The following is a 19,072-nucleotide window of genomic DNA, read 5'->3' as shown; positions in this document are numbered from 1 at the left end:
GTGTAGGTTAGGTGCATTCATCATGGATAAATGTAGAGTAATAAGGTAGGGGAATGGGTCTAGGTGGGATACTCTTCAGAGATTCGGCGTGGACTTACTGGGCCGAAGGATGTGTTTCCACACTGTAGGAATTCTGTGATCTATTCTATTCTAAATTATACATTGATTTGTTACAAAGTTAGTTCAATAATTCAGGAGATTGATAAAGGTTTGTTATATTAACAACAAATTATATATTTCATATTACTGATCAAACAAGTATTAATTAAAATATCACTTTGCAGTACAGTCGGTTCTGATATAACACAACAGTTTGGTTCTTGTGCAATCTCGTGTTATTAAAAAATTGCGCAATAGCCACGCCATTTAAACTAATGGGACCGGAATCGAGTTACAGCCAGGTAAGGAAAGTTTGTGTTCTACAAGTAATAGTCCAAATTTTTCAATTGCGTCAAAGCCAATTCACATTGAAGGAGCATGCATTATAGCAGAACCAACTGTACATTCTTGCAATCTTCAATCAAGGTGCTTTTATTTGTCAACATGTTCATCAACATAAAACTGCATGTAATTGAGTTTAACATAACCTTCATCTTAGGTTTGTTTTCATTGGGATGGTCAGCCTTTCAGACTATTACTCCCAATGTGAAAGAAGAAGGGGCCATGAAGGAAGACTGTGGAATGCAGGACACCCCATATACTGAGGTTGGAATTATTACATCTTTAATGTATTGAATTGTATAAGTCAATGAAAAATAATATTAACAGAATACTTGCTTGCCATGGTGGCAAGTTTCAGTTTGTTTCTTTCTTTTTATTGTTGTTGATTGATCACGTTAGCTAATCTAGGCATTTGACGATATGTAAGTTCTGAAAGAAGTATAGGAAAGGCTACATCATAGAATTTTATGTAAACAAGATTAGAAAATTTAACCCAATTAAAATTTCTTTACAAGCCCTCTGAAACAACAGTGCACTGAGTCCTGATTCCTTCATTTTCCATCAGTTGACTTTTGAAAGCAATAACATTTACACCATGATTTCTGCTATAATTCCACCACAATCTCTGTTGCGCCATTGATATTAAATTAGTGTAAGATCTTTCCAACAGAGAGCAGAAGTAATGATTTTACTCAGTGCTAAGAGGTTTTGAAATCTTCAGTTAACAATATTTCAGTATAGCAACTGAAGGAGAAGGAAACAAAGGAATACAGAAGCTGCACATTGAAATAGGAATATTGCAGATGTGGATGATAAATTCCAGCATGGATTGATGGGTGTGGTGATTGTAATAAGGTCAGCCAGTTGGACCTCATAGAATATAAGTTCCCTGATTGGAGCTGTTAATTTGGTCCAATCAAGGAGTCTTGTCTCGCAGATAAAAACAGGGAGTGACAGGCTTCCTGTTCACTCTGAGACCTGGTTCTGAGGGATCTGAATCAATGTCAAGGACTTTGCACGTGTAAATAAAGGTGATTTAATGGCAGGATACTAGCCTCTGTGGAGTTATTTCAGTGGCAATGAGAGTAAAGCACAACTTGAAAAAAACTTGCTCGCAACAGTCATCTTTGAGTTGGGAGAAGCATTGCTCACATCATGCTATTATTTGGGAAGCTTGACTCGTTCAACCCTGCTGTCAAAGACTGGGCTCAGTGTGTGGAAAAAATGTTGTCCTTTTCCTCTGGGCAAATGACATTAGGGCAGATGAACAGTAACAAGTAATTCTCCTGACAGCATGTGGACCGGCAGCTTTCTCTCAGGCAGCAGGCACTTTCCCTGAGGCAGCAGATACTAAAGCATCTCAAGAGTTGACAAATTTAATTCAGGAATATTATTACCCCGAGTCTCCACTAATTCTGAGATGTATCGTTTTTATGCAGCAAATCACGAACCAGGGAAATCCATGTCTGGATTTTTGACTAAGTTAACATGCCTGACAGAGGCATGTAACTTTATTTAAACCCATAGTGAGATGCTTAGAGATCATATAGTATGTGGAATTAATAATGTAACCATGAAAAAGCACCTACAAGCTAAAGCCCAACTGAACTTCAAACAGGCACCACAACTGGCTTTATCATTGGAAAATGCGGCAAGTAGAGCATTTGAGTTCCAGGGTATGCTGATGGAAGTGGACATCCTTGCGAGTCCAACTGAGTTTGAGGAACACTACTTGAGTATAGACAATTTCATAGCCTCACTCAGACCATATCCTGAACAGGAGGACTCCAGAGCAAAACCCCAAAACAAAGCCAAGACTCTGCCAAAAAAGTTAAAATTGTCTTCAGGATCAGGGCCAGCAAGCCATTGTAGTTGCTGCCAGTATGCAAACTTGAGACAGTACATTTTTACTAGACCTAAATTGGGTAAGAGAACTCAGAGGCCAGTATCCAGGAAAGTGCACACCTGGAACGTCCGCTTACATCTGGTTTGGAACAGTTAAATTGCTTAGCAACGTCTAAAACCGAATCAACCAAAATAAGCATCTGGTTAAATGGTCATCCAGTTCTAATGGAGGTCGATACTGACGCAGCTGTTTCAGTGATCACAGAACCAGTCTTTAACAAAATTCATCCTGGGCTCTAACCCTTAAGTTTGCGTAAGACTCGGCTAGGCTGAGAGCCTACACTGAGGAACCTTTACAGAATAAGGGTGCAACTTCAGTTCCAGTCTCTTATGAGAAACAGTGGTTCAGTTACCCCTGATTGTAGTAAAACACTTGGGCCCAGGCTTGATGGGTGGAATTGGTAATGCTTCACATAAATAGGTTCAATATTTTTTGATAAGAAAATCGCTGCCTAAGTGGATTCCTAATTAAATACCTGGACCTTTTTCAGGGGGGTCTCGGGACTATGAAAGGAGCCAATGCCCCCTTACTTGTTGACCCGAAGCAATTCCCTGATTCTGCGAGGCCACCTAGTGCCATCGGCCTAAAGGGCAAAAGTAGAGGCAGAAATCAGAAGATTGGAAAGCGAAGGAATTGCTTTTAAGCCAGTTCAGTTTGTGGAATGGGCAACACCAGTCATACCAATTGTGAAGCGCAATGGGTCGGATTGTTTTTGTGAGGATTTTAAAGAAACAGTCAAAAGCTTTTCACAGCTGGACAAATACCCAGTCCCTCGCTTAGAGGATTTATATGCAAACCAGCAGGGGACTGTCCCTCAGGAAGCTGGACATGAGCCATGCATACTTGCAATGGCAATCAGATGAGGTTTCTCAAAAGTATGCTCCAATTAATTCCCATAAGGCTTTGTATCAATATATGTGTCTGCCAATTGGTGTATTGTCAGCCTGTGCAATTTTTCAGTGGACAATGGAGAGTATTTGACGAGGTCTACCCCAGGTCACCATTCATCTGATGACATGCTAATAACAGGGAAGATCAATAAGGAGCACTCAGAGAACTTGGACACAATCCTTAAACTTTTCTCCCAGCTGGGTGCATGGCTTAGAAGGGAAAAATGTGAGTTCCAGGCACCCCAAGTGACCTTCTTGAGCTACAGAGTCGACAAGACTGAGTTATACCCACTGGAAGATAAAATGAGGGCGATCAAAGATGCCCTGTCTCCAACATCTGTTGCCACATGATGGCAGTTTCCTTCCCTAATGGACATTAGTGACCCCGATGGGCTTTTTCTGATAATCAGCAATGGATTTGTAGTCATCATTAGATTCTTAATTCCAGATTTTTTAATTGAATTCAAGTTCCAGTATCTGCCATGCTGGGATTTGAACCCAGCTCCCCTGAACATTACCTGGGTTTCTGGATTAACAATTGAGCAACAAAGCAACTGGGCCATTGCCTCCCCTTGATCCAAGATTTTGACTATGCAGAGTGTAAATATGCCGAGATAGAGAAGGAAGGTTTGGCGGTCATGTTTGGAGTTAGGAGGTTCCACCAATATCTTTACAGACATAAATATATAATAATAACAGACCACAAACCACTGCTAGGTCTGCTGAAAGAGGACAAGTCCATGTCACCCACAGCTTAAGGCTGAATTCAGCAGTGGGTTTTAATACTAAGTGTGCACAATTACAAGTTGAAGCACAGACCTGGAGGCCATGTAATGAATGTGGATACATTGAGCTGCCCCCCGCTGGCAGACACACCACCAACTACTGGAAGAGTCCGTAATGGCTTAAATTTTCTGGATACACTTCGAATCACAATTGGCAATATCAGACTTTGGGTGCAGCAAGATCTGGTCCTGGCAAGACTGAAACAGCTGGTGGTGATGGGGGAAACCAAAGGGCCATCTGGAAATTGTTTTGGACCCGGAGAGATCAGATCAGTGTTGAGGATGGCATATTATTATAGGGAGCAAGAGTGATTGTCCTGAACAAAGGTCATCACCAGATACTGGCTGACCTCCAGCAGGGTCATCCAACGGTTTCCAAAATGAAGATGTTGGCAAGAAGTTATGTCTGGTGGCCAGGATTGGATACAAACATAGTTGTGTTGGTGGGGCAAAGCCCAGAGTTCCAACAAGGAGAAGCATCACCACCAGCAGCTACCCCACATTTGTGAGAATGGCCACGTAAACCCTGGACTTAGTTACATGTTGACTGTGCAGGTCCTTTCAAGGGCTCAATGTCCTTAATCATTGTGGATGCCCAATCAAAGTGATTGGACGTGCTTAAAGTTCATTCATCAAACACTGGTGCAACAATAGAAAAACTGTGCGCATTCTTTGCAATACACGGACTCTGGGAAGTGTTGGTCACAGGTAATGGGCCATCATTTAGCAGTAGAACATTTGTTTATCTCAACATAACAGGACAGCTCCAATCCATCAGTCATCCAACTATCTGGCAGAAAGAGCAATCTAAATTTTGAAGGCAGGTTTAAAGAAACAGCATACAGCTTCACTAGATACCAAACTGCTCCAGTTAGTATTCAATTAATGGATCACTCCTCATGCAACTACAGGGATAGCTCCAGCAGAGTTGCTAATGGGGAGTATACTTGGCACCAGATTAAATCTGATCTTCCCGGACCTGGGGGGCAGGGTGAAAAGGCAATAGGAATGCCAATACTCAACACAAGACTCCATAAAGTGAGAAAGACCGTTTACTTCAGGAGATGAAGTTTGGTGTAGAAACCATGGGAATAGCCCTGCATGGGTAAGAGACACAGTCAACACAAGGTCAGGTCCAGTGATTTATAGAGTGCAAATAGGTGCAATGGTCTTGAACAAGCTAGCAGACCATATGAAAGCTGCAAAACCACAAAGAGGGCATGAGTAAAATGTGCCTGGCTGCTCAGATCGGTCAGGCTCACATATTACAGGACAGCGAAGGGTAGACAAGGGAGAGGTACATGTAGTTGACACTGAGGGCTCATGAAGGAGTAAACATCCCTTTTGCTCACTAGCAGCCTTAGGGTTAAATATGCCAGGCTACACATTAGGCACAGGCCTCCCCACCATCTGTTATAATGGACTGATGGTGGGATAATGCTCTTAATTTGGTGTTAATTGCCCACTAGAAGACTTTAAATGGATGATGGGTAGGCAACTTATCAGATGCTTGCCTAGTCACCTGTTAAATAGTGCAGGAGGTGGGAGGACCAACAGTGGATATGCCTCTAATGGTACAATGTCTTAAATTACAGGTCTGACTGTTTTGGTGCCCATGGATGGCTGGTAAAATTCAGCCCTTTGGTTTCCATCTTAAACCTTTTATTCAAGTCTATCTGCATTCCATCTATTCTTTCTATTTGTGTAAGGTTGTGTCTCTATTTTCTAAATTATTCTCTCAGAACAGAGCTCTTGGTAATTATTGGGCATGAATTTCAATTTACTGGTATAATGGTGTATAACATTATTGACCAGTCAATCACAGTCCATTTTCCATTTGGCATTAAGTGAAAATTAATCTGTTTAAAGATGGAAGAATAAAACAATTTTGGATAAAGCCTGGGCTAGAAACTTCTGAAAGACATTTAGCCATCCTGTAGGAATTACAAAAATCGAGCATTGACATACAGGAGGTAATAGGAAAGGCAAATGGACTGTTGATTGTTATTTCAAGGGGAATAGAGTACAAAACAGGGAGAGTTGCTAAAAATATACAGGGCTCTAGTCAGATCACACATTGGAATACTGTGAATATTTTTGTTCCCTTTATCTCAAGAAAGATTTAGTAGCATTGGAGACAGTTCAGAGTAGGTTCACTTGATTGATTCCAGGTGTGGAGGAACTGTCTTATAAACTGATGTTGAGTAGGTTGGGGCAATATTCATTGAAGTTGAAAAGAATAAGAAGTGACCTTTTTGAAACATCGAAGATTTTTACGGGGCTTGACAGGGTAAATGCAGAAATGTTGTTTCCTCTTTAGGAGAGTCCAGAACTACATGCCATAAGCTCAGAATTAGGTGTCACCAATGTAAGACATAGATGTGGAGGAATTACTTCTCTCAGTGGATAGTGAATCAATGGAATTCTTGACCTGAGAAGGCATAGAGATTGTGTTGTTTAGAATATTCAAAAGAATGTGATAGGTTTTTAATCACAAAGGTTTTCAATAGTTATGAGGAAAAGGCAGATAAGTGGAGTTGACAATTATCAGGTTTGCCATGGTTGAATTGAATGACAGAGCTGTCTTGATGGGCAAAATGGCTTATTTTTCACTTCTGCATCTAATGGTCTTTTGTACCCTGTGTGTGATGTACTGTGAAGTAAAAGTTTATTAATGCACAAACAAAATAACATGCTAATCTGATTAGTTACATTAGAAGATCCCATTGAGAGACCGGGGTATTGATAGCAGATCTAAAGAGCAAGCAAAATGTTGGATCTTATGAGTTAAAAACTAATCAGTTTAATTTTAGTCATATCCTCGGCTACATTGGATCTATAAAGAACTATCAGCACTGAAGTCATGTAAAAGTACCATTCGAAACCTTAACCAGTGCAGACCATTGTATTTAGATATTCACTATATTTTCCCATGGTTTTGTTAAGTGCCAATTGTAATATTCTCAATGCATACTTGCAATGTTGATGCCTACTTTTTTTTCTGTACGTGAACTAAAGGAGCCAATCAAATCATTGGTTTAATGTATTTCTCTACCTCACTACTATGATAGTGTATATCCTGCAGTGTTATTATAAATAGCAAGATCAAGAAGATCTTAACTCTTTATTTTTCTTCTGTGTGAGTAGGATACTCTTGTGGAGCAGCTGGAAGCATGTGTTGATTACCTATGGAAATCTGAACGGCATGAACTTATTGCAAATGTCTACAAACCTGTTATTTTAGTTTATGAAAAGAAGAGAGACTTTAAGGTACATTGTAGTCTTTGTCAGTATTGATAAGATTTGTGGTTTTACAAAATAAGACAGTTTTTCACTAGTACGTATTCAGAATTAGTTTATTTTTCTCCCTCAACGCAATGGTGCTTATTGTTGTTGTATTCCCAAGAAAACTGGATATTACTTGAGATAAGAACTTAATGCTTTAATATATTAAAGTTTATAATGTTTGCCTGAGGAAATTCTGAAGTCTGAAATATTTCAGTTAAACTGCAAGATGAAACAAAATCCAATAACTCAGTTATTAAACCTAAAGAAGCTCCTTTAAAAAGTCAGCATAAAATGTTTATATATTGCTATTGTACTACATTCTTAACCTTCCTCGCACTGTCTGTCTTTCTTTTGCTGGTTTTCTCTCTCCTTAGCTCTCAGCAAAATCTGACCTCTTATCTTGAGAAAATATATTTTCATAATTTACAAAATGTAACCATATGACGTGGATTTAAGGTAAATAATGAAATAATCCAGAAAGGAAATCAGAACTTTTTTTTATGATCTGGAATGTACCATGATATAATCTGGAACACACTACCTAAAAGAGTAATGAAATAGATTCAGCAGTAAATCTCAAAAGGGAATTTGATGTATACTTGTAAACAAAGTAATTGCATGGATATTGAGGAAAGAAAGGGAAAGTAAGGTTAATTTGATAGCTCTTTCAAAGAGCTGGCAGAGTTTTGATTTACATAATGGCATTTGTTAGTGTTGCATGATGCCATGAATTTGAACAAATATGTGGAAAAAGAGGTTTGTATTTTTAACATCTGTAAGCTGGTGACCAATGGAAACCATCCTTTTCTAGTGTGCATCTTCAAATTCATTTCCTATCATTTGATATCTTTGTCTACTCCTAATTAGATTTCTTTTATTATTAAACAATGATTGAAACATCTAACAGAAATTCAACTAATTCCTACGACTTTGTTATGTATTGTCACCTGTTAATTGTCCTGAGCACTACCCTGTTGCCAAATCACTTAGCAGGTTATTCTTTTATGGCAGTAACACAAATTCTTACTACCAATTAAATGTTTATATAAACATTTTATTCACAACAGAGATTGTCAGAACTCTACTACACCATTCATCGATCCTATCATAAGATCACAGAGGTTGTACATTCTGAAAAACGTTTGTTTGGAAGATACTACCGAGTCGCTTTTTATGGACAGGCAAGTGCAGTGTGATAATGTAACATTTACACCCTGCTGTGGGCTTTACTCTTTTGTATGCGTGAATTGTAGTGAAAACTATAAATGTACTCTGTAACAAGCCTGTCTCAAACACAGTTTTAAACAATTGTTACAAACATCCAATGCATTATTCTTGCTATCTTATTTCACATTCATGCAGTAATTTCATAATTATCATGCCATATCTGCATGAATTGCTTTTTTAAAAAAATGAACAAATTTGACACATTTACATTTTATTTTAAAATACTTAATTAGATGCCGATCTTGAAATATATTAAACATAACATATGATTGTTTCTTGATGTATACTAGACATATATATCATCTGACTCCCAAAAGCAATGAGGGTTGAGATTTTACTGCTACTAAGGGTCGCAAAGGCATCAGAAGTTCCAGGCAGCAAATTTACACTGGTCCGTCAAGCACTATAAATTTCTTCTTAAATTAACTATCCTTTTATTGGGTGTGACTGATGATAGTTGGATCTCTCGATTGGTCTATATAACGCATAGCCCTTGTTAATGTTTCAAGCTATAAAAATATAAAATTCATATACTCATTAAATTGGGAACAATGTTACTGAATTGTTTGTTTCCCTTTGGCAGTAGTGTATATACTTAATATGGAATTTTTCCTTTCTTTCATTTCTTCAAGGCTGTGGTAAGTTCTCTTCTTGCTTTTTTTTTGACGACCCTTTCTTTTCTGTTTGCTCATCCCTCTCGCCATCTTTTAACACTACAAACAAATAAACTAACATTTTTTTATTCATTAATTATATTGTTGGAAATTGTACTCAATTTATCTGAGACATAGAAACATGCAATTCATTGCACTGTTACGTTTCTTATTTAAAATATTGGTGAGAAGAAATGTGTTTTCAATAACTAATCAAGTTTGGCACTGGTATAGACCATCTCCAACACACATATTACACCTGACTATTTATGCTGTCTATATTTGGCACTAGTTTAGGATTACTGATAAAATTACCATCTCCTGAGGTATAAATAGTGAGGATTGACCAGATGCTAAGATGCAAATCTAACCCATTGATTGCAAAAATGGTCAGTCATTGCTTACACTATCTCACGCAAAGTCAGACGTAGAAGTGAAACTTATTTGTATCAGAGCAGGTTATTGGTAAAGTTGTGGCCTTTGTATGTCCTCTAGTATCTGTTCATATTCAAGTCGGAGAAGAATACATCTATAGTGATGTTTTATCACTGCCATTGAATAATCAAGTCATGTTAAAAGGTGGCACATTTATCAGAGTTACTGACTGTGAATTAAATTTAGCCTCTGATGGAATGCACTTCTTTACCTTAAATCTCCTAGGACAAGGAAAGAAAGAGAGATTTGTGTTTTTAATAGAGCATGACCTGACCTCAGGAGGTACCAAATGCTTTTAAGTAAATGAAATATTTCAGCCGTTGTCTCCCTTGTAACATGGGAAATGCAGCAACCAGTTTACACACACAAAGGTCTCACAAACAACATTGCAATAAATAAAGAGAAACAAAAACAGAAATTGCTGGAGAAGCTCAGCAGGTCTGACAGCATCTGTGGAGAGAAATCAGAGTTAATGTTTGGGTCCAGTGACCCTTCCTCAGAACTTTGACATATTAATTGAAATGTATACTTTAGCCAGAACATTGGAAGAATTTCCCTGCTTTTCTAGAAGGAATTCTCTGTCATTTCTAATGATGTTCCTGTGAGCTAATTGTCATTTACACTTGTCCTTCTCAATTGCATCTTAATGAAAGCACCAATTCTTCGATGCTAGACCTATTCTGCAAGTGACAATAAATGCTTTGTTTCATGGAGACCAAACATGTGTTATAAGCAGCTCGAGGCAAAGAATCACACAAAATATGTGGATGCTGTGGACTGCCTTTTGGTTCTCTTCATATTTAGTTCCAACAGTATTTTTTAAATTGCTGATTTGTATGGATCTTCCAATATGTTCTGCAGAAACAAAGTTATGATTCCAACTAGCTCTTGAGCTTTTACCTGCCATTTTATGTACACACAGTGCTGATTTAATACTCTCCCTCATGGTTTAAGTTCTCCACTTTGCTTCTCACAGTACAGATAGGCTGAAATTAATGTGCAAGGAACTGAGTTATAAATGGATGCAACAGCTTGATCCTGGAATCATAAATATTAAACACAGAAACAGTCCCTTTGACCCTCAGTCTTCACCAATGTTTTACTCCATGTGAGGTAGATACTCTAAACTGACTTATCTGCTTACTCTGTATCAGTAACATCAGAGTCTGTTCTTTGGCACACTTACAATCCACAAAACCCTGGTATTTGCAGTATTTTTGTAATACATTTGTGTCTTTACCCATATAAGTCAATGTGTTTGCATTTTTGATTTAAACTTGTCACTCCCAGAGATGACACTGTAGTAAAAGGTAATTTCCTTTACTTGTCTCTGTGCAGGTAATTATTGGAGTGTTTCCAGAAATTATTGAATTCTAATTAATTTCCAATTTGCTCACTTAGAGAGGCTTAATATTTTCTTGAGCAATTGGGTGAAAGCTTAAGTCCCACATACAGATTATGTCTAACATTAACAAAGGAGCAAGAGAAAAATTTGACCCAAATGATTATCCATATTTATCCACTAGATCTTTTTATTCTAACACTAAATTAACATTATTCAATTAGATGCAGTTTAACACAAACATTAAACGTGTTTCATATTTGCTGTTGTACATGAAAGAAAATGCTCACTATATAATTCCTGGAGCGATTTAGTGCAAAGTTTGATTATATCAGTCCAGTTCAAAGAAATGTGCACTAAATTGCAACAACATGTAATATATTGGGTTTGAAATTATTCAATAAGTAGTTTCAAAAAGAAAATTGCTAAACTAGATCTTTCCAGAATTAACATTGTTATTTTTGGTGTAGGGATATACAATTGTGCTGAAGTATTAGCAAACAGAAGACCCAGTAAAGTGATTTAGCATTAAATACCAAATTTGGCATATTAAACTACAGTTGATTTATTTACTTTTCAAAATCCTATTTTTCAACCATACCCTCAATTACCTCACTTAACTCCAACTATTTGTGTCTGCACATCGTGTACCTTGCACATTTTATTATATCGAAAGTATTTTATCAACAAAACCAGAATATTCTTTCCTTGAAGCAGCAAGTGGCAGTGTCAGAAGGTGACTCAAAATAATAATAGAAAATCATTTTGAAACATAAGGAAGTTAAATTCTGCTCTCTGATTGTGACATACTCCTCTGAGTTTGTTAATCCAGCTGTAATATCACATGGCACCACATATGGCCATTTAAGTCCTTAGCACATATAATGTAGGCAACTATCAAAAAGGTTTTAAATGCCACACTCTAGTCATATCAACAATGTTAGAACTCCCCCATCTGGTCTGCATTAAGTGCTTCAATAATGCTTGTGATAAATGGAATATACAATAGGTGGAATTTTCCACTGCCTTGAGTAGTGTTGGGAAATATATCAAAAATGGATGAAGTCAGATTTTCAATGTCAAGAACACGATTTCCAATTTTTCCCTTAGGGTTTAAACGGTGAGTTTGGAATCTTGTTAATGAGCAGTGACTACCTTACATCCATGCATTTGCATGTCATTAGCTAAATTCACCTTATTTCTATGCAGCTTCCAATTCTCTCCTCCTTCCCTGAGAAACTAGATGGAGCAAATCCCTGATATGAAAGACAGAGGAGTAACCTGGCAGCAGTAGTTCACCACTTGCTTCTCTGGGGTTCATCCAACTCTTATTATCTTCACTACGTCCCTGCATGCTCCATGGACACTGTCCTCCTCCATCCTTCATCTAAGGAACTCAGCAGCAGCAAACCACAAGCTTCACCAGTTCAACATGGCTGTTCTCAGACCAAATCACACATTACTTCGAACCCACCAGAACTTCACTCCAGAGCTCAGGGACACCTGATGGATGTAAGGTAGTCACTGCTCATTAACAAGATTCTGAATTCACCGTTTAAACCCTAAGGGAAAAATTGGAAATTGTGTTCTTGACATTGAAAATCTGACTTCATCCATTTTTGATATATTTCCCAACACTACTCAAGGCAGTGGAAAATTCCACCCATTGTATATTCCATTTATCACAAGCATTATTGAAGCACTTAATGCAGACCAGATGGAGGAGTTCTAACATTATGTAGTTCTGCCAGATCACATTACCTATGGACACACAAACACAACTCATGCATCTTAGGCCTCTTTTGGCTATCTTCATGTGTTAGTCCTTACTCACTTTGCACTTAGATACTGCCAGCTTCTGTGACTTGCATTTCTTTGCAGCACATAGGGAGAGACAGCATTTTGTCACGGCTTGCAGAACTGGACAGTCAAGGGGAGGCATGTTGCTGTTTTCCACCTGGAGCCTACACAGCAAATACATTGCTTGAGCTTCAAAGTTCAAAGGTCGAATAATTCTTAATGGGATTGGGGGGGGGGGTCTACTGTCAGTTAGGGAGTACCATCACAGTCAGTCAAGGGTTTGTATGGCTCCTGGTCCAGTGGGTTGGCCACCATCAGGCCTGCAGCTCAGATAACCAGTCTAGGATTGCAGGTACACTTTTTGGACGCATCAGTTCAGGGGTGGGCCGATTTTTCTGCCGTGAGACAAAGGGAGGGATGGAATATGACACCGGTGAATGGAAGAACAGTTAGTGGTGATGCAGGAGCAAGAGAGGTGGGAAGGTATCTCCAGTCATTAAGAAGGAACCACAGAGGGCAGGAAATGTGCATACTTTGAGGTGAGTGAGCACCATTAAGTGGACCTCGTGCTAGGGTTGTTTTCCATATATCTTGGTGAAAGGCATATATAGTAACAGAGTTAAAGCTGTTACCAGTACGTATTTCTGCTCTGTTCAGCTGCTCAAAAGCAACTAGTAAATTAGAATTCACTTCTGTGTTCCTAAGTTTGACCCTATTGACTCTCCAAGATGGCAACTTTCTGCACCTCATATCTATCACTTATCAACATGTGCAAATTGAAACAGGAGTTGCCAGCTTCTTGTTGCCTGACTAAGATTCAATGTTGTTTGATAACATGGTAATCTCACTTCAGACAATTTTGTTAATTCCACATTGATTTTGTGAACTTGCCTCAATCTGTGTCGGGTATTCAATGTCGCCATTTTTAGTTTGTGTCATCATTTTAAAGCGGCTTTAATACATGAAAGCTCACAGGTATTAAAATCAGATGATAGAGGTTGAACATTGATAGTCTACACACTATCAGTATCACCATATCTTAACTCTCAGTTCCTCTGTAACATCTATGCTTGCTGACCTATATTAGCTTCTGGCAAAGCTATATCTTGATTTTAAAATGCTCATCCTTATTTTCAAGTTACACCATAGTCTCCTCCTTTTTTTATCTCCTTAAACTTCTCCAGTCCCACAACTGTCCAAGAGTTCACTGCTTCTCTAATTCTGACCCAGTTTTAATTGCTACACCAACCATGGCTTTGTCATCAGTTCTGTGGGTTCCAAGCTCTGGAATGCTCTTCCTATAGCTCTCATTCTCTCTAGCATTCTTTTGTTCTTTAACATACTTTTAAAACCTCACTCCTCCCTCAAGATTTTAATCATCTTGCTCTTGTAATTTCTGAAAGATTCCACATGGTGACAGTATTTATTAACAAATTACTACAGTGCTATTGTAACAGGCTATCAGTATTCTGGTGCATTAATATGTAATTCTTATTGATCAAAATGTCATGTATGATTAAAATAGTTGCCCCGATTAGAAATCTTAATCTTGTTTCATACTACAATTGTAGATCAATTTTTTTAAGAATGAATTGCTCAAATTTTACTGGAATTTACTTGGCTATAATATTAATAAAGGTAAAGTTGCCATCGTCCCATAGAGCTCCTCTCTCATTTGAGAGAGATGGCTGGTGCTGCGTTTGACCTGAGCTTCACCATACCTCAGGTGTGTGGAGAAGATTGAGAAGTCAAGATCTTCATGGTAACTTCAGGCCGTGTGGAAAATATCAATAAAGCTAGTGACATAAGATAAATGCAAATCAAATTCAGAACACAAGTTATAAAATAAATTGCAAAATGACAATCTTCAGTTGGACTATAGTTTAACTGTACAAATAAAAGAGTTGTCAAATATTTACCAACCTATACACCCCTGACCAATTTTGTAAATTTTTTGTAAAACCCTAACCTTCTTTGATATTCTTCCCGATGAATATCTTTTAAGAAAAAGTACTGCAAATTCTTTCTGCAACAAAGACTGAAATATTTGAGTCTTTTGAGGAATATTTTATTATATAAATGACATGTTTAGTAATTTGTAATATTAGTCAGAGAAACCATAGTTTATTTGAAAAATCAGCCATTGTTGCTGTATCTGCACATCAACTAAATATTAACACCACGTGTCAATGTTAAGCAAGGAAAGAATTGTGCTTGGCTATAAGTTGCCCATAAACAATTAGCCTTTTAAAATACTGGAACTGGCTATTAATTAAGTGTAGTCTACTTGTAGTGCCCGATGCTGCAGCTCAGGATCATGCTATAGGTGATGGTCTTCCTGATCAATGTCCTCATCCTCCTTCCCGGGAGGAAAACTGTCCCCACTCTTCTAGTTTTTCAGCTTCCATCACATCCACTCTTTGCATGCTCCGAGTGTGTGCAGCACAGTATACAGCACACTCTATTCAGAGAATACTGCAAGGTGCTACCTGACTGGTCCAACCTGTAGAACATTCTTGTCTGCCGATATATTGTCTGCTCCACCAGATTGAAGAATGAACTGCACTGTATCTGCATTTGACACCAGTCATGGAGTTGTGCAATGGAGTCAACTGCCAAGGCTGCAGTGGGTAGCCCTGGTCTACCAAGAACCATCCTGGTCAGACATTTGGACCCTCAAACACACTGGGGGGGAACACATGTTCTCAAGGATGTAGGAGGTATGGCAGGGTACTGGGTGTGAACCTCTAAAGAAGTGAGACTGCTGATCACAGATCACTTACACTTTGATGGAATGGAATCCTTTCCTATTGCTGCACTCAGCTGCAATATGACCTAGTGTTGTCGGTGTGACATATGTGCAGTCGGATGTTGCCCTGTCTCTGGGTATGTTACCGAACCTACTGGCCAGGCTGAAGCACTGCAGATAAAACAATGTGATATGGCACAGGTAGCATCCATCACAGTCTGGATGGATGTGTGGGTAGACAGTAGAGAGATCATATACTGGGAGGTGAGGTGGTGGAGAGGGAGTAGAGCAGTAAAGTTGGTACAGTGAGTCAACGGCATCATCCAATCTCATTCCAGAGGCTTGGACATGGTTAGACAGGATCAGATCTTGAAGGAACCAGTCACTTGAAAGCGCAAAGCAACTGTCATGTTGATGGCCATCAGAACAGGAAGGACACCATCTCGTTTGGGTTGTAGGTCCTAATCATGTGACAGTGTCCTGGGACATCCTCAGCTTGACATTGCCCCATTTATCTTACTGACTGTGACCCACTCCCAGTGAAACTAACCCTCTGATCCTGACTAACCATGTCCAAGCCTCTGGAATGAGATTGGATGATGCCGTTGACTCACTGTACCAACTTAACTGCTCTACTCCCTCTCCTCCACCTCACCTCCCACACTGCCCTCCCAAACTGACCCCCCTCCCCCCAACCTTTCTTCACATGAATGAGAGCTACTGGCCATCTATTTTGATGCACATGCAGTATGTTTGTCACACAGACTGCTGGCACATGCCGTAGGTACAAGATTGATATAGCACTGTGCCATACAGCAACACGTCCACCCCCTTGTCCAGTTACTGCTGACAAATAAGACAAGTTGCCTGACTTTGTGTTTCAGCTAAACAACAAGGCAAAACAGAAGTACTGTATGCTTGTAAAATGCTGCTGAGGCTACACTAAAAAGCAGGGTAAGACAGAGATATTCAGAACGTCCATGCTAAGTGAGTGAGTGCTAAGAAAGGAAACGAGCAGCCCTGAGATCCGGTCTGGACCAATTGGTGACATGAGTACCTGTCTGTGTGTCCTGCAGCATCATTGCAATGGAAGGTGCCGGTGTGGTCCAAAGTGCAGTATTAAAGTGTTGAAGTGTGCTGTGTGTGGATCAGAGAGGCACCATGACAATACGGTGAAGCTGGCTCATGTCAGATGCTGGCATTGGTGGACTTGGGATGTGTGTGGTCACGGCCCATGAAGTGTATTCTGAGATATTGGTGACAGGTGTCCAAAGTGGAGTTCCAGAGGAGGAAGTGGCAAGCTGTGGTCACCAGGTACCTGCTGAAGACTTCCATGTTAGGAATTGTCAGCGTTTGATTTCCCTCTGGGAAACCTGCAATGATGCCTGGGCTTCAAGTGTTAAATTATGAGGACAGCGTAGGCAAAACTGGCCTATTTTCTCTGGAATTTAGAAGATTAAGGAGTGATCTGATCAAAGTCTTCAAGATATTAATAGAAAAAGCCAGGGTAGATAAAAATAAACAATGTCCACTGGTTGGGGGTTCGAGAACTAAAGGGGAGCATGGTCTGAGAATTAGGGGCAGGCCATTCAGTGGAGATGTTAGGAAGCAGTTCTACACCTAAAAGATGGCCAAAATCTTTGACAAAGACCAGTGGATGCTGGTTCAGCTGTTAATTTTAATTCTGGGATAAATACATTTTTGTGAAGCAAAGGGATGAAGGGATATGGACCAAATATATATATATGTTATATAGAGAGAGTCAGGCCACAGATCAGATGATCTCATTGAATAGTGCAGTAGGTTTGAAGGACTGAATGGCCTACTCATGTTGCTACATTTCTAGATTAATGAGAAGTTTAGGTAATAATGAGCAATGATCTCCATGCACAGACATTTTGCCACTCACTTGTGAGAATTTCATCTCGACACCTGGAACTCAATCGGAAAATGAACCTTCTTGTCCCTCGTTGCAAAAGGCCTTGCTTGACTTCTGAGATGAACCTTCAAAATTTCTCACCATAGCCCACATACCAAATATATCAATCGATCTACTGCATATAGAAGGAGGTATGTACTCAAATAGACAGGGGAGCAGCTACGAATTTTTGCAAGAATAAACAAAACATTTGTCAGTCTTCTCCAGTGAGTCATTAATCAAACTCCAGAGAAAACTAAAACTAGAGAATATACAAAAGACCTATTGATGAGGGCAGACCTCAAATAATAACATAGGAGTGTGCTTTTGTTATTTTGCTGGTTCTGCTCTTTGAATAAATAACACATTCAAAGATTTTTGACATTTTTTGACATTTTCTTTATAACATTCAACCAAATGCAACCTGCAATTTGTAAATGCCTTGAATGTAGGAAAATGTTCAAAAGGGCTTCACAAAAGCATAGTGAAGTAAAATTGAATGTCAAAGAAGGGGTGTTTATTTGTGGTGGCTAAAAGCTCGATCAATGAAGTCGATCTCAGGAGGCTTAGTAGTACAGAACTTGAGTATTGCTGAAATATATGGTACAGTTTCTGTATCATATGATACAATACTTTATGGTAAAGCTGCTAAGTATAAAAAGACTTAAATTAACTATTTAGGAAATGTTCTGTTAATAGCAAAATGAAAATCTTTAATAAATGTCTTTTGTTTTAGCAATGCTCAAGAAGTTGATTTCAAAGAAGAAGTGAGAATTATGAGGTGTTGCATTTTGTTAAGGCAAACCAGGGCAAGACTTATACACCTAATGGTAGGGCCCTAGGGAGGGTGGCTAAACAAGGAGACTTAGGGATGCAGGTTCATAGTTTCATCAAAATGGAGTCACAGGCAGACAGAGTGGTGAAAAAGGCGTATGGCATGCTTGCCTTCATTAATCAGTGCACTGAGTATAGGAGTTGGGATGTTATAAAATACTGCATTCAATTCTGGTCTCGCTTCTGTAGGAAAGATGTTGTTAAATTGAGAGAATGCAGAAAAAATTTACAAGGATGTAGCTGGTACTGGAGATTTTGAGTTATAGAGAGAGGGTGAATAAGTTGGGGCTTTTCTCCCTGAACTGACGGAGGCTGAAGGGTGACCTTATAGAGGTTTATAAAATCATGAGGGGCATGGATAGGGTGAATCGCCAATGTCTTTTTCCTCGGCTGGGGAGTCCAAAACTAGGGGGCATAGGTTTAAGTGAGAGGGGAAAGATTTAAAAAGAACTTATAGAGTCAGAGAGATGTACAGCATGGAAACAGACCCTTCGGTCCAACTCGTCCATGCCGACCAGATATCCCAACCCAATCTAGTCCCACCTGCCAGCATCCAGCCCATATCCCCCCAAACCCTTCCTATTCATATACCTATCCAAATGCCTCTTAAATGCTGCAATTGTACCAGCCTCCACCACATCCATTGGCAGCTCATTCCATACACATACCACCCTTTGCATGAAAAGGTTGCCCCTTAGGTCTCTTATATCTTTCCCCTCTCACCCTAAACCTATGCCCTCTAGTTCTGGACTCCCTGACCCCAGGGAAAAGACTTTGTCTATTTATCCTATCCATGCCCCTCAT

The 19,072-nt window shown here is 39.1% G+C and overlaps 1 protein-coding gene across 9 annotated transcripts in view; it reads left to right on the top strand.

The window, feature by feature from the left end:
* dock10 (dedicator of cytokinesis 10) overlaps positions 1-19,072 on the top strand; it is a 333,676-nt gene that overhangs the window by 283,303 nt on the left and 31,301 nt on the right. For 7 of the 9 annotated variants that reach the window (XM_043702107.1, XM_043702105.1, XM_043702109.1 and 4 more), the window contains 4 exons: positions 599-705; positions 7,170-7,292; positions 8,378-8,491; positions 9,170-9,175. In XM_043702107.1, the coding sequence (XP_043558042.1) occupies positions 599-705; positions 7,170-7,292; positions 8,378-8,491; positions 9,170-9,175 (350 nt within the window). The remainder of the gene's footprint in view (positions 1-598; positions 706-7,169; positions 7,293-8,377; positions 8,492-9,169; positions 9,176-19,072) is intronic. The other 2 variants (XM_043702110.1, XM_043702104.1) reach the window with 1 other exon arrangement.

This window comes from Chiloscyllium plagiosum, chromosome 13 (genome assembly GCF_004010195.1).
Source record: "Chiloscyllium plagiosum isolate BGI_BamShark_2017 chromosome 13, ASM401019v2, whole genome shotgun sequence".
NCBI lineage: Eukaryota > Metazoa > Chordata > Chondrichthyes > Orectolobiformes > Hemiscylliidae > Chiloscyllium > Chiloscyllium plagiosum.
This window is presented reverse-complemented; position numbering and strand designations above follow the sequence as displayed.